The sequence below is a fragment of the Elephantulus edwardii genome, unplaced genomic scaffold (genome assembly GCF_000299155.1).
Source record: "Elephantulus edwardii isolate Elephantulus edwardi_28Jun2011 unplaced genomic scaffold, EleEdw1.0 scaffold00174, whole genome shotgun sequence".
Lineage (NCBI taxonomy): Eukaryota > Metazoa > Chordata > Mammalia > Macroscelidea > Macroscelididae > Elephantulus > Elephantulus edwardii.
Genome location: NW_006399924.1, coordinates 1,637,170 through 1,652,522, shown reverse-complemented (window position 1 = coordinate 1,652,522; position 15,353 = coordinate 1,637,170). Strand labels below are relative to the sequence as shown.

Here is a 15,353-nt window from a genome sequence, read left to right as displayed (position 1 = left end):
ATAAACTTCTTCATTGGTATACAATCCCCCCTCCCAACCCCGACCCTGCCCACAACCCCCACCCTGTCCCAAATGCACTCTGCTATGCAATCTTAATTCTGGATTCCTGTGATAATCATAATATGCTATCATATATCACTTTTAAACTGTTCTCTCCCTCATCTGTTTCAATTTAGTATACATACTCTAGCCAGTTTTTCTCAGTTTTACCCCAAACCTGATGTCAGTCACTTTCTATAACAGTGGCACCATGCAGTATTTGTCCCTTTGTGACTGAGATATTTCACTCAGCAAATGTCCTCCAGGGTCACCCATTTTGAATAATATTGCATGAGTTCCTTGTTTTTCAGTGCAGTGGCTTAATATTCCATTGTGTGAATATACCACAGCTTCTCTATACATTCGTTTGTTGATGGGCACTTAGGTTGTTTCCAACTCCTAGCTATTGTTAACAAAGCTGTGACAAACATGGGTATGCATATATCTGCTTGGATGTCATTCATAGTAGTAGTATTATGTTGTCTTTTTCCTAATGAGACTGAATTATTTCACTCAGCATAATGCTCTCTAGACTACCCCATGTTACATAATATTTTATGAAATCATTCTTAGGTGCTGCATAGTATTCCATTATATGAATGTACCAAAATTTCTCAATCCATTTCTTTACTAATGAGCATTTGGGATTATTCCATTTTCTTGCTGTTGTGTAATGCTTCTATGAACATAGGTGTACATATCTCCTTTCATGTCTCAGTTCTTATTTCCTTGGGTTACATTCCTAGTAGTAGAATAGCTAGGTCATAAAGAATTTCTGCCTTCAGCTTTTGGAGGAAACAGTACACTACCTTCCACAGAAGTTGTACCATTTTGCAATCCCACTAGTAGTAGTACATGAGAGTTCTAATGTCTCTTCATTCTCTTCAAAGTTTGTTGTGTGCTGTTATTAAACTTTACTACTGCTGCTGGAGTGAGATGGAGTCTGGTTGTTTTGATTTGCATCTCTCTGATTGCTAGTGAGTATGAACATTTCTTCATGTGTTTTTTTCCCCATTGTCCTCCTTTGTAAAGAGTCTTTCCGTGTCTTTTGCCTGTTTTGTGATCGGGTTATCGGTCTATTCCTTGTGGGATCCTGGTGTAGTATTCTGTAAACTTACGTTATGAGACCCCTGTTTGAGATATCATTGCCAAGTGTTTTTCCACAGCCTGTGGGCTTGATTTTAAGCCTTTTGGAAAAAGTTTTTAATGTACACAGCGATTTGTTTTTAAGAAGGTGCTATTTGTTGATTTTATATCATAGTTGTACATTTTTGGCTTTGTTTGCAAACCTATTTATACCATAGACTGGGGCTTCTAAATTTGTTCCCATTTTTTCCTCCTATAATCTTTACAGTTTTGGGTTTTATTCCTAGATCTTTGATCCATTTTGAGTTAGTCAGCCTTTTAAAAACTTTGTAGTTTCTAATAGATTTCTTGCTTTTAGTGATAACAAGATATTCCAGGTTCATATTTTTCCTGCCACATATCTGAAATTAGCCAGTTTCCCAAGAAATCTTACTTATTTTAGAATTATTCTATTTAATCTCTGCAATGAAAAAGAATTTTTCTTGCTCTTGTGTTGGTTTTTTTTTTTTCAAAACAACAAAAAGAAATGTATTTTGCATAGTTATAGAAGCTTAAGGGGTGCCTTCTCTCAAGAAGGCTCTAGAAGATCTTTCTTTGTTTCTTTTCAACTTCTGGTTTGTTGATAGGTGCCGTCATGTTGACTATGATTCATAGTGACTCTGTGAACAACAGATCTGAACCTTGCCCTATTTCGCATCATCCTCATGATTTCTGTTACATCCTAGTCCATTATTACAGTCACTGTCAATTCTTCTTAACTGTCTTCCTTTCTGTCTCTGACCGTCCACCATTTTCAAGCACTAGATTCTTGTGAAAACATGCCAAAAGTATGTGAGATGAAATTTTACCATCTTTGTCTGTAAGGAGCATTTCAGTTAGACTTCCTCCAAGACAGTTTGTTCTTTTGGAAGTTCCTGGAATATCCTACACTCTTCTTTAACACCACAACTCAAAGGCATTAACTTTTCTTCTGTCGTCTTTATTCACTGTCCAGCTTTCATGCATAGGAAGTAATTGGAAAGACTACGGCTTTGATCAGGCACGTTAGTCTTTAAACTTGCATCACTGCTCTGTAGCATTTTGGAGAGGACTTTTACAGCAGATTTTTTCTATGCAACATGTCTTTTGACTTCTTGACTACTGCTGCTATAGATCTTTATTGTGAATCTAAGGAAAATGAAATAGTTTATAACTTTAATCTTTTCTCTATCATAATGTTGCCTCTTGGTGCAGTGGTGAAGATTTTTGTCCTTGATGTTGAGATGTAATCCATATTGAAGGCTATAACCGTTGATCTTCTGCAGCAAGTATTTATTTTTTTTTGTTGAGATTTTAATGGAAGTTTATAGATAACTTGTATTTCCATTCATTCATTGTTGCACATTTTCCTCCCTGCCTCCCCTCCCTCTCAAAGTTCACATTTTTCTTTGGGAAAAAATTCTTTCATTGTTATACAGTCTCTCCTCCCAGTCCACTTTATTATGCAGCTCTTATTCTGGACTGTTATCATGCAAATAATACTTAATTTTATATTCTTTTTATATAGTTCTCTTCCATATTTGTTTTAATGCTGTGTATATTATTTATTCTCTCTTTTCTTAGTTTACTCCCAACCCTCATGTCAGTCCTGTTTTATAACACTTGGCATTATGCAGTATTTGTCCTTTTGTGACTGAGATATTTCATGCAGCATAATGTCCTCCAGGGTCTCCCATTTTGTATAATATTTCATGAGTTCTTTGTTTTTCAGTGCTGCATATATTCCATTATGTGAATATACCATAGTTTTCTACATCCTTTCATCTGTTGATGTGTACTTGGGTTGTTTCCAACTCTTTGTTTTTGTGAACAAAGCAGCAGTAAACATGGGTGTGCATATATCTGCTTGGGTGGCAGTTCTGCTTTCTTTACGGTTTATTCCCAGTAGTGGAACTGCTGAGTCAAATGGTATTTCTATTTCCAGCTTTTTGAAAAGGCACCATACTACTTTCTAGAATGGTTGTACCATTTTACACTCCCATCAGCAGTGAATAAGGGTTCCAGTTTCTTCATAACCTTGTCAGCATTTGTTGTTTGCTGCTCTGTTGAGTTTTGCTATTGTTATTGGAGTGAGGTGATATCTCACAGTTGTTTTTATCTGCATTTCTATTAGAGCTAGGGATTTTGAACATTTCTTTGTATGTTAGTTAGCCATCTAAATGTCTTCTTTAGTGAAGTGTCTGTTAATATCTTGTGACCATTTTGCATTTGGGTTGTTAACCATTATCTTGTTGTGGTGCTTGAGTACTCTATAAATTCTAGATATAAGTCCCATATCAGATTATCAGACATGTCATTGTTGTTGTTGTTATGTGCGGTGGAGTCGCTTGTGACTCATAGCCACCCTATGTACAACAGCCCTAAACTTTGCTCTGTCCTGTGCCAATCACACTGTCTGTGACACACCCATCCCTATTACCCTAGTCACTGAATCAATTCACCTTATAGAGGGTCTTCCCCTACTGCACTGTCCCTCCACTCTACCAAGCATGATGTCCCTCTCCAAAGACTGGTCCTTCCTTACAACATGTCCAAAGTATGTCATTACCAAATATTCCCCCCGCCCCCAGTCTGTGGCTTTCCTTTTTAACCTGTTGCAAAAGTCTTTGGATGTGCATAGGGATTTGATTCTTAGTAGGTCCCATTCATCTCTTTTATCCTCTTCTGTTTATAGGTTTTTCAGGATGCTTGGTAGATTGTTCATGTTGTGAAGTAGTGCTTCTAGCATTCTTCCAAGCTTTTCTCTAATGAAATTTGTAGTCCTTGCTTTTAGTCCTAGGCCCTTGATTGACTTTGAGTTGGTTTTTTTATATAGTGTGTGGTGTGGGTCTTGTTGGAGTTTTCTACAGATGGTTTTCCAATTTTGCCAACACCATTTGTTAAAAAAGCTGTTGTTTCCCCACTTAGGTAATTTCATCTCTGTCAAAAATCAGTTGACCATAGGTAGATAGGCTGATATCTGGATTCTCAATTCTATTCCATTGTCTGTCATTGTACTAGTACCATGCTGTCCTGACCACCAAGGCAGTGTGGTAGGATTTGAAATCAGAGAGTGTTTACCTTGTTTCTACTTTGCAGGAGTGCTTTGCTTATTCAGAGTCTCTTTCCATTCCAAATGAAATTGGAGATTGCCTTTTCCATCTCATTGAGGAATAACATTGATATTTGTATTGCGATTGCAATGAATGTGTAGATTGCCCTTGGTAGGATTGTAATTTTCATAATATTGAGTCTTCCTATCCATGAGCAAGTTATATTCTCCTATATCTCCAGTTCTCTCTTTGTTTCTTGTAGTAATGTTTGATAATTTTCTTTGAATATATTCTTTATGTTTTTAGTTAGATTTACTCCCAAGTACTTAATCTTTTGATTAGCTATTGTGATAGGTACTGTTTTTCTTAGCTCCAGTTCTATATTATCTTTGTCACTGTAGAGAAATCCAGTTGATTTTTGTATGTTAATCATGTATCCTGCCACTTTGCTGAATTGGTCAACTATGTCTAGTAGTTTTCTTGCTGATTCTTTAGGGTTTTCTCAGTATACTATTATATCATCTACATATAGAGATAATTTTACCTCCTCTCTGCCAATTCTCTTGTCTTATTACTATTGTTAAGATTTCTAACACAATATTGAATAGGAGAGGTGATAGTGGGCATCCTTGCCTAGTTCTTGTTCTCAAAGGGAATGCCTTTAATGTCTCTCTCCACTGAGAACAATGTTTGCTCTCAGGTTTGGGTATATATTTTTTTTACTATATTGAACAATTTCCCTTCCAATCCTATTTTGTTGAGTGTTTTAATCAGGAAATGGTGTTGGATTTTGTCAAAGGCCTTTTCTGGATCAATTGATAAAGATCATGTGGTTCTTGTTTTTTGCTTTGTAAATGTGATGAATTACACTGATTGATTTTCTTATGTTGAAACATTGTCACATACCTGTTATGAATCCCACTTGATCATGGTGAATTATGTTTTTGATGTATTGTTGGATTCTATTGGCTAGGATTTTATTCAGGATTTTTTAAATCTATGTTCATGAGAGATAATGGCTTATAGTTTTCATTTTGATGGTGTCTTTTCCTGACTTTGGTATCAAGGATATGTTTGCTTTATAGAATGAGTCTGGGAGAATTCCATCTTCTTCTATTTTCTGATATCGTTTATGTAGAACTGGTGATTGGGGTAGTGGGAGTAGGTGTGTCAGAGACAGTGATGTTGGCACAGGATAGAGAAGGGTTTAGGGCTCTTGTACCTAGGGTCACTATGAGTCGCAAATGACTTGATGGCACATAACGCCACCAACAACAAAGAATTGGTGACAGTTTTTCTCTGATAAAATGATAAAATTCACTTGTAAAACCATCAGGTCCAGGGCTTTTTTTGGCTGGAAATAGTTTTATTACCTTTTCAATTTCTTCTTTTGTAATGGTTCTGTTCAGGTGTTCAAATTTGGTTTGTGTCAGTTTAGGTAGTTTATGAGTCTCTAAGTATTTGTCCGTTTCCTCTAGGTTTTAATATTTGTTTGAGTATAGTTTTTAATAATATTTTATTGTTAACCTTCTTATTGTAGTTGATTCCATTGTGACATTGCTCATTTCATCTCTTACTTGGATTTTTTGTGTCTTTTCTTTCTTTTGTTTTGTTAGTTTTGCTAGTGGTTTGTCACTATTTTTTACCTCTTCAAAGAACTAACTCCTGGTTGTGTTGAGGGTTTCAATTGCTTTTCCGTTTTTTTTTTTAATTAATTTATTTCTGCCATAATTTTTATAAATTCCATTTTTTTGGAGGGTGTCGGGTTTTCTTGCTGTTCTTTTTCAATCTTTTGGAGATGTGAGGTTAGAGAATCAATGGTCAATTTTTCCTTTCTTTTGATGTGTTTGCTTATTGCTATAAATTGACCTCTGATTACTGCTTTGACTGTTTTGCAGAGGTTCTGGTAAGTTGTGTTTTGATTGTCATTTGTTTTAAGAAACTTTTAAATTTGATTTTTTATTTCTTCTAGTACCCACTCATATTCAAGCAAGGTGTTGTTCAACTTCCAAATGTATGGTTTTTCTTCTTTATTCTGTCGTTATTAATGTCTAATTTTGTAGCATTGTGATCTGAGAAAATGCTTTGTATTATTTCTATGTTTTTAAATTTATTGATTCTTGCCTTGTGACCTAAAATGTGATCTGTTCTGAAGAATGTTCCATGCACATTGTTGAAGAAGGTATACTGTGCTTTTTTTGAGTGCATTAGCCTATAAATACCCATGAGATTGATTACGTTTATTGTGTGGTTTAATTCTTCAGCATCTTTGTTGAGTTTCTTTATGGAGAGTCTATCTTTTCTTGAGAGTGGTATATTGAAGTCTCCAACTACTATAGTAGTGTTGTCTATTTCCTTTTCCAGTTTTGTTAATGTTTGCTTTATGTATTTTGCAGGGCTTTCATTTGGTGCATAGACATTTATTATTGTTATGTCTTCTTGTTCTATTGACCTTATATAGTGACCTTCCTTGTCCTTTGTGATGGTTTTTGCATTGAAATATATTTTATTGGAGATGAATATTGCTACTCCTGCTTTTTTCTGGTTGCCATTTGCTTGATATAGTTCCCCCACCCTTTTATTTTTACTTTTTTAATCTTTGTTTTTCAGGTGTGTCTCTTGTATACAGCATATTGATGAGTTTTGGGGTTTTTTAAATCCGGTCTGCTACTCTTTTTCTCTTCAATGGTGCTTTGAAACTATTTACATTCAATGTGATTATTGAGAAGGCAAAGTTTCATTGCTATCATTTTGCTGATTTCTTTTTAGTGTTGTTGCTAGTTAGTTTGAATCATCCTGCTTTCTGGGGCATCCCAGTTAGAAAGGACATCTCTCAGTGTTTTCTGTAACACTGGTCTTGTTTTTATAAACTCCCTTAGGTTCTGTTTTTCTGAAAATACCTTGATCTCTCCTTCATATTTAGTGGACAATTTTACTGGGTATGATATTCTTAGTTGACAGTTGGGTTTGTTGTGTGTTTAATATATGTCATTCCATTGTCTTTTTGCTCACATGGTTTCTGCTGAGAAATCGACATTTGATCTTATATGCTTTCCCTTATAGATTACTCTTTGTTTCTCCCTAACTGGTTTCAGAATTCTCTCCTAATCTTTGGTTCTGGCAAATTTGACTATGATATGTCTTGGTGTTTTTCTTTTGGGATCTATTCTATGTGGTGTTCTGTTAGCTTCTTGAATAGATATTCTCTCATTCTTCATTATGCCTGCAAAGTTTTCTTCTAATAAGTCTTCCACAACGATTTTGGTGCCTTTAGTTGCTTCTTCCTGTTCTGGGATTCCAATTATGCACATGTTATTTCTCGTGATGGTGTTCCACATCAGGTTTTCTTCTCTTTCCTTCCTTTTTGATTCTGCTTTTTGTTTTGGCAGATTAGTGGTGACAATTCTGTCTTCGATTCCACTGGTTCTTGTGTTCTATATCTTCAGCCCTGTTCATGTGTACCTCCATAATTTTAAAAGCATCTGAAACATTGGACCTCATATTTTGGATATGATTTTTGAATATGTGTCTCCTGTAGACAGCATATTGATGGATTTTGGTTTTTTTAATCCAGTCTGCTACTCTTTTTCTCTTCAGTGGTGCTTTTAAATGATTGACATTCAATGTGATTTTGAGAAGGCAAAGTTTCATTGCTATAATTTTGTTGATTTCTTTTTAGTGTTGTTGCTAGCTAGTTTGGACCATCCTGCTTTCTTTTCTTTTATTTTCTGTTTTTTGGATAGTGGTTTCTTGTTTTTCCAGAGCATCGAATGCCTCATTTGATTTATCTGCATTGTTTTGGATTTTTTTAAATCTTCTCCTGGTTTTTCCTTGCAGTGTCCTGTAATTCTTCAAGTTTGTCTTTCACTGATTGAAAATATTCAATCATTGTTCTTTTAAATTTCTTGTCAGAAAGTTTCATCAGACTTTCTGGCTTTAGGAAATCCATGTATACTGTGTCACTTTTTGGGGTGACATCTTGCTTTGGGCTTGTGTAAGGGGTGAGGTAGCCTGCTTCCTACATGATATTGCTCTTGTAGAGTTTTTCATGCTTGAGGCTATAGTAGGTTCTTGATCTGAAATCACTGCTCCAGAAGAGGGTGGGGAAGATACCCTGCCTGTGTTTCTCTCTGTCTTCTGACTCCAGGGAAGATCTGCTTTTCTTTGGTAGAGAAGAGGCCTTTGAAAGCAACCTCCTGTCTTTGACAACTGCCATATTTAGGGAAGCCCATGGTACTTTGGGCTAAAGGCAGGTGATGGGCTCTAGGCAGTTGATGGACTAAATGTGAGGAGACACAAGGCAGAATGCTGAGACCTGATTATAAAGCCAGTAAACCTTGGTTTTCCCCTTCAAGAATGAACTCCAGTTGTCTTGTTCTGCTCTGATTGAGCTTAAGAGGTCCCACACAATCCAGCCAAACAGCAGTGATCCCCCACAAAATACATCACTCAAATTCCAGCATTGCTCCCAGCAAACATTGCTCCCAGTGCAGGTCAGGTCCCAGCGCACATCAGGTCCCGATGGTGTCTGGAGTACCAGGTGTGGCCTGGTGGCATCAGATGTTCCGGGCATGGGCTGGCCTACCAGAATCCAAGTTTACCAAACTAAGGGCTCCAGTCTTGTGTTATTTTCAAGATTTATTTTTATGGTTCTTTTTTAGCTTATTTGAATGAAAAATATATTAAAAAATGGTTCTTTGTCCAGGTTATTTGAATAAAATACTGTAATGGAAAAATGTCTAAAATATCTTCAAAGATTAATATTATTCAGTGAGTAAAAATGAATTTATCCCAGTACTACATATATTAGAATACCACTCACTCTAAAACATATTTGGTTTTTAATATGCCCAATGTGTTTGCTCTGTTTAATACAGCACCAATATGATAAAATTGTTGAAGAAAGAGACTCAGAATTAGGACTTTATAAAAGCAAAGAACAAGAGCAATCATCAGTGAAAGCTTCTTTGGTGAGATACAGAGCAAGCAGTAGTAAACTTAACTTTATAATGCCAGTATGTCTAGTGGTAAAGAAAAATATCAAGTAAAATTATAATTTTTGAGCTATATGAAATTACAGAGTCTTATATCTGGAAGGAATTTTATCTATCTTCTAGTTAAATGGTTTTCCAGTTTGTTTTTGAAATTACATAAAAGCCTCTTTTTCAAGTAAATTGTTATAAACTCAATTAGTTTGGATTTTGTTGTTGAGAAAGATGTGAAGACTGGGAGTGGCTGGAGAAGATTGTTAAATCTTTCTGATATTATTCAATATTTCTTTAGAGGAAAGCATAAAGAATTTATTTTAATGAACTCCTTAGTTATGGTCAGTTAGTTTTAACACCAGTAGACTTTTAAAGTATATATATTGCACAAGAGAATTAATTTTTATGTGAAGATAAGTTTACTTGGAGCATTAGTTTTGTATTCTTATTGTATTGAGAAATAAATGAAAGCACTTACAAACTTGGTATTTCTTTTTCTTTAGGAAATTGAGCTATCTAACCTAAAAAATGAACTTTCATCCATTAAGAAGGAACTTGAACTAGAAAGAGAAGAAAAAGTAAGTTTCGTAGCTTTATAATTTTTTTTTCTTTTACTGGTTTATTTCCTGTTGGCTTCACCTACCTCTCCTTCCATCCATCAAATTGTGTAACCCTATGATTAACCACTCCAACCCCTCACCATCCTCACCCCTTTGTTTTCCCTCTCCTTCCCTTAGATCTTCATACTTGTTCTATAATATTGGTCTTATGCAGTATTTGTCCTTATGGGAATGATTTAGTTCACTTGGAATAATGCTCACTAGTACCTTCCAAGTTAGGTAATAATTGAAAAAAATCACTGTTCCTGCGTGCTGTATAGTATTCCATTGTATGACTGTACCATAATTTCTCTATCCATTCAACTGTGACTGGACACTTTTGGGCTGTTTCCATGTCCTTGTTGTGGTGAATAACACACTGCTATGTACACTGGTGTATGAGTCTCCATTTGTTTTTCAGTTCTTGTTTTTTGGGGGGTATATTCCAAGCAGTGGCATAGCTGAATCATACGGAATTTCTGTGTTCAGGTTTTTGAGGAAGTGCCAAACTGCCTTCGAGAGTGGTTGTACCATTTACAATCCCAGCAACAATGTATAAGGGTTCTATTTCACTACAACCTCTCCAGCCTTTATTACTTGCTGTCCTGTTAAACTTTGCCACTGCTACTGGTGTAAGATGCTGTCTCATTGTAGTTTTGATTTGCATCTTTCTTATTGCCAGTGTTTTTGAGCATTTCTTCATGTGTCTGTTGGCCATCTGAATATTTTCTTTGAAAATTCCTTCCATGTCTTTTCCCCGTTTTGAAATTGTATTATCAGTCTTTTTCTTTTGGAGGGAGGCCTGTAGGATTCTGCAAACTTTTGACATGAGACCTTTGTCTGAAATGGTATTGCCAAATGTATTTTCCCAGTCAGTAGGTTTTCTTTTTACTCTGTTGGAAAATGTTTTTCTTGTGCAAAGGATTTAAATTTTAGAAGGTCACATTCATCAATTTTGTTTCTCTCCAAATTGTGCTGTATTGGGCATTCTCTTTATACCATAGACTAAGCCATTTAAGCTTGACCCCAGCTTGTCTCTAATGAACTTTATGATTTGGGGCTTTACTCCTAGGTCTCTGATGCATCTTGATTTTTGTGTATGGTGTGAGATGTGGATCCTGTTTGGGCTTTTTGCTGGTTGTAGCCCAATTTTGCAAGTACTATTTGTTGTAGAGGTTATCATTTCCCCATTTGATAGGTTTTATTTTTTTGTTGAATATCAGTTGACCATAGATAACTGAGTCTGTTTCTGGGTTCTGAATTCTGTTCCATTGGTCTGTGTTCCTATTGTTATACCAGCACCATGCTATTTTTGTTACTACCACTGTATAGTAGATTTTTGAGGTCATGAAGTGGCCTCTCAGTTCATTTTTGTTTTTGAGAAGTGCTTTCCTTGTTCGGGTTCTCTTCCCCTCCAAATAAACTTGACAATTTCTTTTTTGATCTCCTTGAAAAATGAATTTGGTAACTGTATTGAGATTGCATTGAACATGTAGATTGCTTTTGGTAGGATAGTCATTTTCACAAAATTGAGTCTTCCTATGCATGAACAGGGTACATTTTTTTCTTTATTTAGGTCTTATTTTATCTCACCAAAAAGTTATGTAGTTTTCTTTGTATGTCTTTTGTATTTCTATTTAGGTTCTGGAAGTCTAGTCATGTGTATGTTATTCTTTTTTATGTCATCCCACATGAGTCTAATGTTTTCTTCATTTTCTTTATGTCTCATCTCTGATTTTTCTTCTAGTATGTTTCCAGTGAGGCTCTTGTATTCCAGCTCACTCACTGATTCTCTGTTCCATCTCTTCAGTTCTATTTTTTTGTCTTACCAGTGTATTTGACACTTCTGCCATTTATGTCTTCATATTCTGTATTGCATTTTCATGTTTTTCTGTTCTTTCCAGTACTGTGTTGGCTGTACCCTCTCTGTCTTGTAATAATTTTTTTTGAGTTCTTGTACCTCTTTATCTTTACTATCAATTCTTTCTTCCATCTTTTCCATTTTCTTGTATAACTGTTCAAGTTGCTCCTCGTCACTATATTTATTTGGTTTGTTGTCGCTGAGGTATTTGTTCTGTTATTGGTTTCCATTATTTCTTCTGTATATCTTTTTCTGTAGTTGTTCAGATAACTCCACATCAACATATTTCTTCTGCTTCTCTCTATCTGGGATATTAATTGGGCCTCCTTTTTCAGGAGGAGGGCTATTTTGTTTTTTTCATGGTAACTTTGGTGGATTACTGTTTTCTTGGCATTAAATGGGTCGGTCTTTTCTTAGTACAGGTTAGGTTGTTGTAACTATATAATGACCCAGAGTACAGCAGTGTTTTGTAAAGGACCTATATATTTGTGCTCCTTTCTGACAACAGTGTATCACACAAAGGACTTGAATGGCAAAAGAAGAAGCTTATTCCATTCTAGAAATGGTGTTTTGGGTTAGACTAGGCCCAGCTCTTCCATTTGAGCTTAAGGGGTCCCTGGTCATGTAGCTAGACAGCAGTGTTTCACCAAAAGTACCTGTAATATTGGTGCTCCTGGTGCTAGATAGCAGGGGGCAACAGCTGGATGGTCTCCAGGTAGTGGGTCTCGAGGTGATGGTAACAGTACTCTGGGAGAGATTGTGGTCTTAAAAACTGCAGCCCCCCAACCTGGCATGCAGTGTTTCTGTTGCTGGGTGTGAGTGTGCTTGGGCAGGGCTGCGGCCTTTAGCTGATGCAGGGGAAGTGGTGGCTGAAGGATGTTCTTGGGCCAGCCATGCCACAAAAGCATTGCTGTGTTGAAGCAGAGGGAAGGTAAGGTCCCCCTGAAAGTAATTAATTTTAGGATTTGGATCCAATTTGGATATTTAGAAATATGTCATATTAGAAAATAATAGGACAATTTTGAGTAACTGAGGAATAAAAATTATAGTTTTCCTCATATTATTTTTTTAATCTTGGAAGTATTTAGCATTTATGGAGGTCTGGTGGTATAAGGCCTACTTATAAGACAACTAATTTAAAGGTCAGTGGTTTGAATTCATCAGCTGCTTTGAGAGAGAAAGATGGGCTCTTTCTTTAAAGTTTATAACTATGGAAAGTTGGCAGAGGAGTGCTTGGAGTTGGAATCCACTTGATGGTAATGGATTAAAGCTTTTATTTTCATTTGTATATGCCTAGTTTAAAAGCTAAAGACACATAAATAAATGGATTTCTATAAATAGAAAGTGAAATATTTGTCATTCCAAACATTTTTAAAAATTCAACTATTAATTTTATTTAAAATTTGTGCTTATTTGCCTTCATTAAACTGATTATATTTTCAAAATTATATGTATCTCTACCACTGGTGGATCTGAACCACCAGAGAAACTCTATCAGAGCTCCCTGCATATTTTTTTTCATAATTGTATTATGTTTAATAAGAATTTTTTGCTATTTATAATTTTTTAATTTTTAAATGCTAGTTTATTTACAAAATTCAAGTATATTGATTTTGAGGGTAGATTCTTCCAATTTCCCCTCACCCCCCACCAATCGAATTGTACAACTCCATGATTAATCCCCCCTACCCCTGCACATCCTCATCCCTCTGCTTCCACCCCCCTTGAATCCTTATACTCATCCCACAATAATGATTTTATACAATATTTGTCCTTGTGACACGGTGATGATTCATTCAGCATAATGTTCTCTAGTCCCTCCCAAGTTAGTTAATAATTTACAGAATCATGTGTGAGAAAGGAACTCATATATTGTTGGTGAGATTGTAAAATGGTATTCAACCTTTCTGAAAGGCAGTTTGGTGCTTCCTTAGAAAGCTGAACATAGAAACAGCTGAACATATGACCCAGATATTTCACTGCTTGGAATATACCTTGAGAAAATGACAATCGAGGCACAAATGGAGATTTGTACACCAATTTTCATAGCAGCATTATTCACCATCGCAAGAACATGAGAACAGTCCAAATGTCCAACCACAAACGAATGGATTGAGAAATTATGGTACATTCACACAGTGGAATACTATGAAGCACCCAGGAGCAATGATTTTATAAATTATTACCCAACCATTTTTATGTTTACAAATTAGTAACATCATTTGTGTTTCCTGTATTGTTCAACCATCACCACTATCCATTTCCAAATTCTTTTCTTCACCCCAATAGGAACTCAGTTCCATATCCATTTTCTCTCTGTTTCAGTCTGAATCCCCTTTACCCCTGCCCCACAGCAGCAGAGTAAATATGTTATTTTAAAACTATTAAGTATGTGGTGTCATTTATTGTGAAACTTTTTGTGTTGGTTTTTATTAATCAATTCAGCTCCTTAGAGTTTTAGCCTAGTTGTGTCTGTTAGTAGTTTGTTATTTTTTATTATTGAGTAGCAATCCATAGTAAGAAAGTACCATAGATCAGTAAAGATTTTGTAAAAATTTTACAGATTTTGAGATAAACCTAAATTTTCACTTATCTGGAATAAATGTCCAAGAGTGCAAATTCTTAGATGAATCATAGTTGTATATTTAGGGTGTGTTTTTTAAAAAAATACAAATAGACTGAGTCAGCTCACTGCCGTAGTATATTTCAAGTCATTGGCCTCCAGTAGGTTTTTGAGATAGTAAATCTCAATCAGAAGAGACTGCTTATCATTCTTCCTTGGAGCCACTGATGGATCCAAACTCCTAGAGATGTATAGACTTTTGACTAGTAGTAAAACATGCTATGAATTATGCCATCAAAGCATGTGATTTGAGTGAGTTTATAAAACATACTGATTTTTCATTCAAACATTGGGCCGCATTTTGTTTTGTAACAGTAAGTACAATACACACAATGTAGTTACACTTCTTCCACTGTTGTTTTTGTCTTGTTCCTTTTAGTTGACTACAACTCATAGTGACTGTATAAATAATTCATCTGAATCATACATTATACTGTGCTGTCCTCATTATCTCATTATCACATTATTACAATCACTGTGTCAATTCATCTTGTTAGGGTTTTCTTTTTTTATGGTGACCTTGAACATTTCTAACCATGATATCTTTTTCCATAGACAGGGTCCCCCTGACAACATGCCCAAAAGTATGTGAGACAAAACTTCACCACTTGCCTCCAGGGAGTAACCTGGTTGTATTTTCTCCAAAACATATGTTTGTTCTTTTGGCAGTCCATTGGATGGATATTCAGTACTCTTCTCCTACATCATGACCCAAAGGCATCAGTTCTTCTGTAATTCTTATTCATTGTCTAACTTTCAGGTGCATAGAAAGTAATTGAAAAGACTATGGCTTGGATCAGACACGTCTTAGACTTTAAATTGACATTGTTGCCCTTTAGGACTTCGGAGAAATCCTTGATAGAGGTTTTCTTAATGCAGCATGTCTTTTAATTTCTTGATTGCTTGTCCTAAGGATGCTTATTGTGGATCCAAGTAAGGTGAAATCATAAACAATTTAGATCTTTTCTCCTTCAGTCGTGATGTTGCCTAATTTTCTCGGTGGTGAGCAATTATTGTTCTGTTTTGTGTTGAGATAATCCTTTTTGAAGGCTGTAGTCTTTGATCTTCTGCAGCAAGCGGTTTTTTTTT

General features: G+C 35.7%; 1 protein-coding gene across 1 annotated transcript in view; it reads left to right on the top strand.

Annotated features, from left to right (window-relative positions):
• SYCP1 (synaptonemal complex protein 1) overlaps positions 1-15,353 on the top strand; it is a 241,559-nt gene that overhangs the window by 148,060 nt on the left and 78,146 nt on the right. Inside the window, exons 25-26 of the mRNA XM_006895723.1 lie at positions 9,074-9,166; positions 9,685-9,759. Of these exons, the coding sequence (XP_006895785.1) occupies positions 9,074-9,166; positions 9,685-9,759 (168 nt within the window). The remainder of the gene's footprint in view (positions 1-9,073; positions 9,167-9,684; positions 9,760-15,353) is intronic.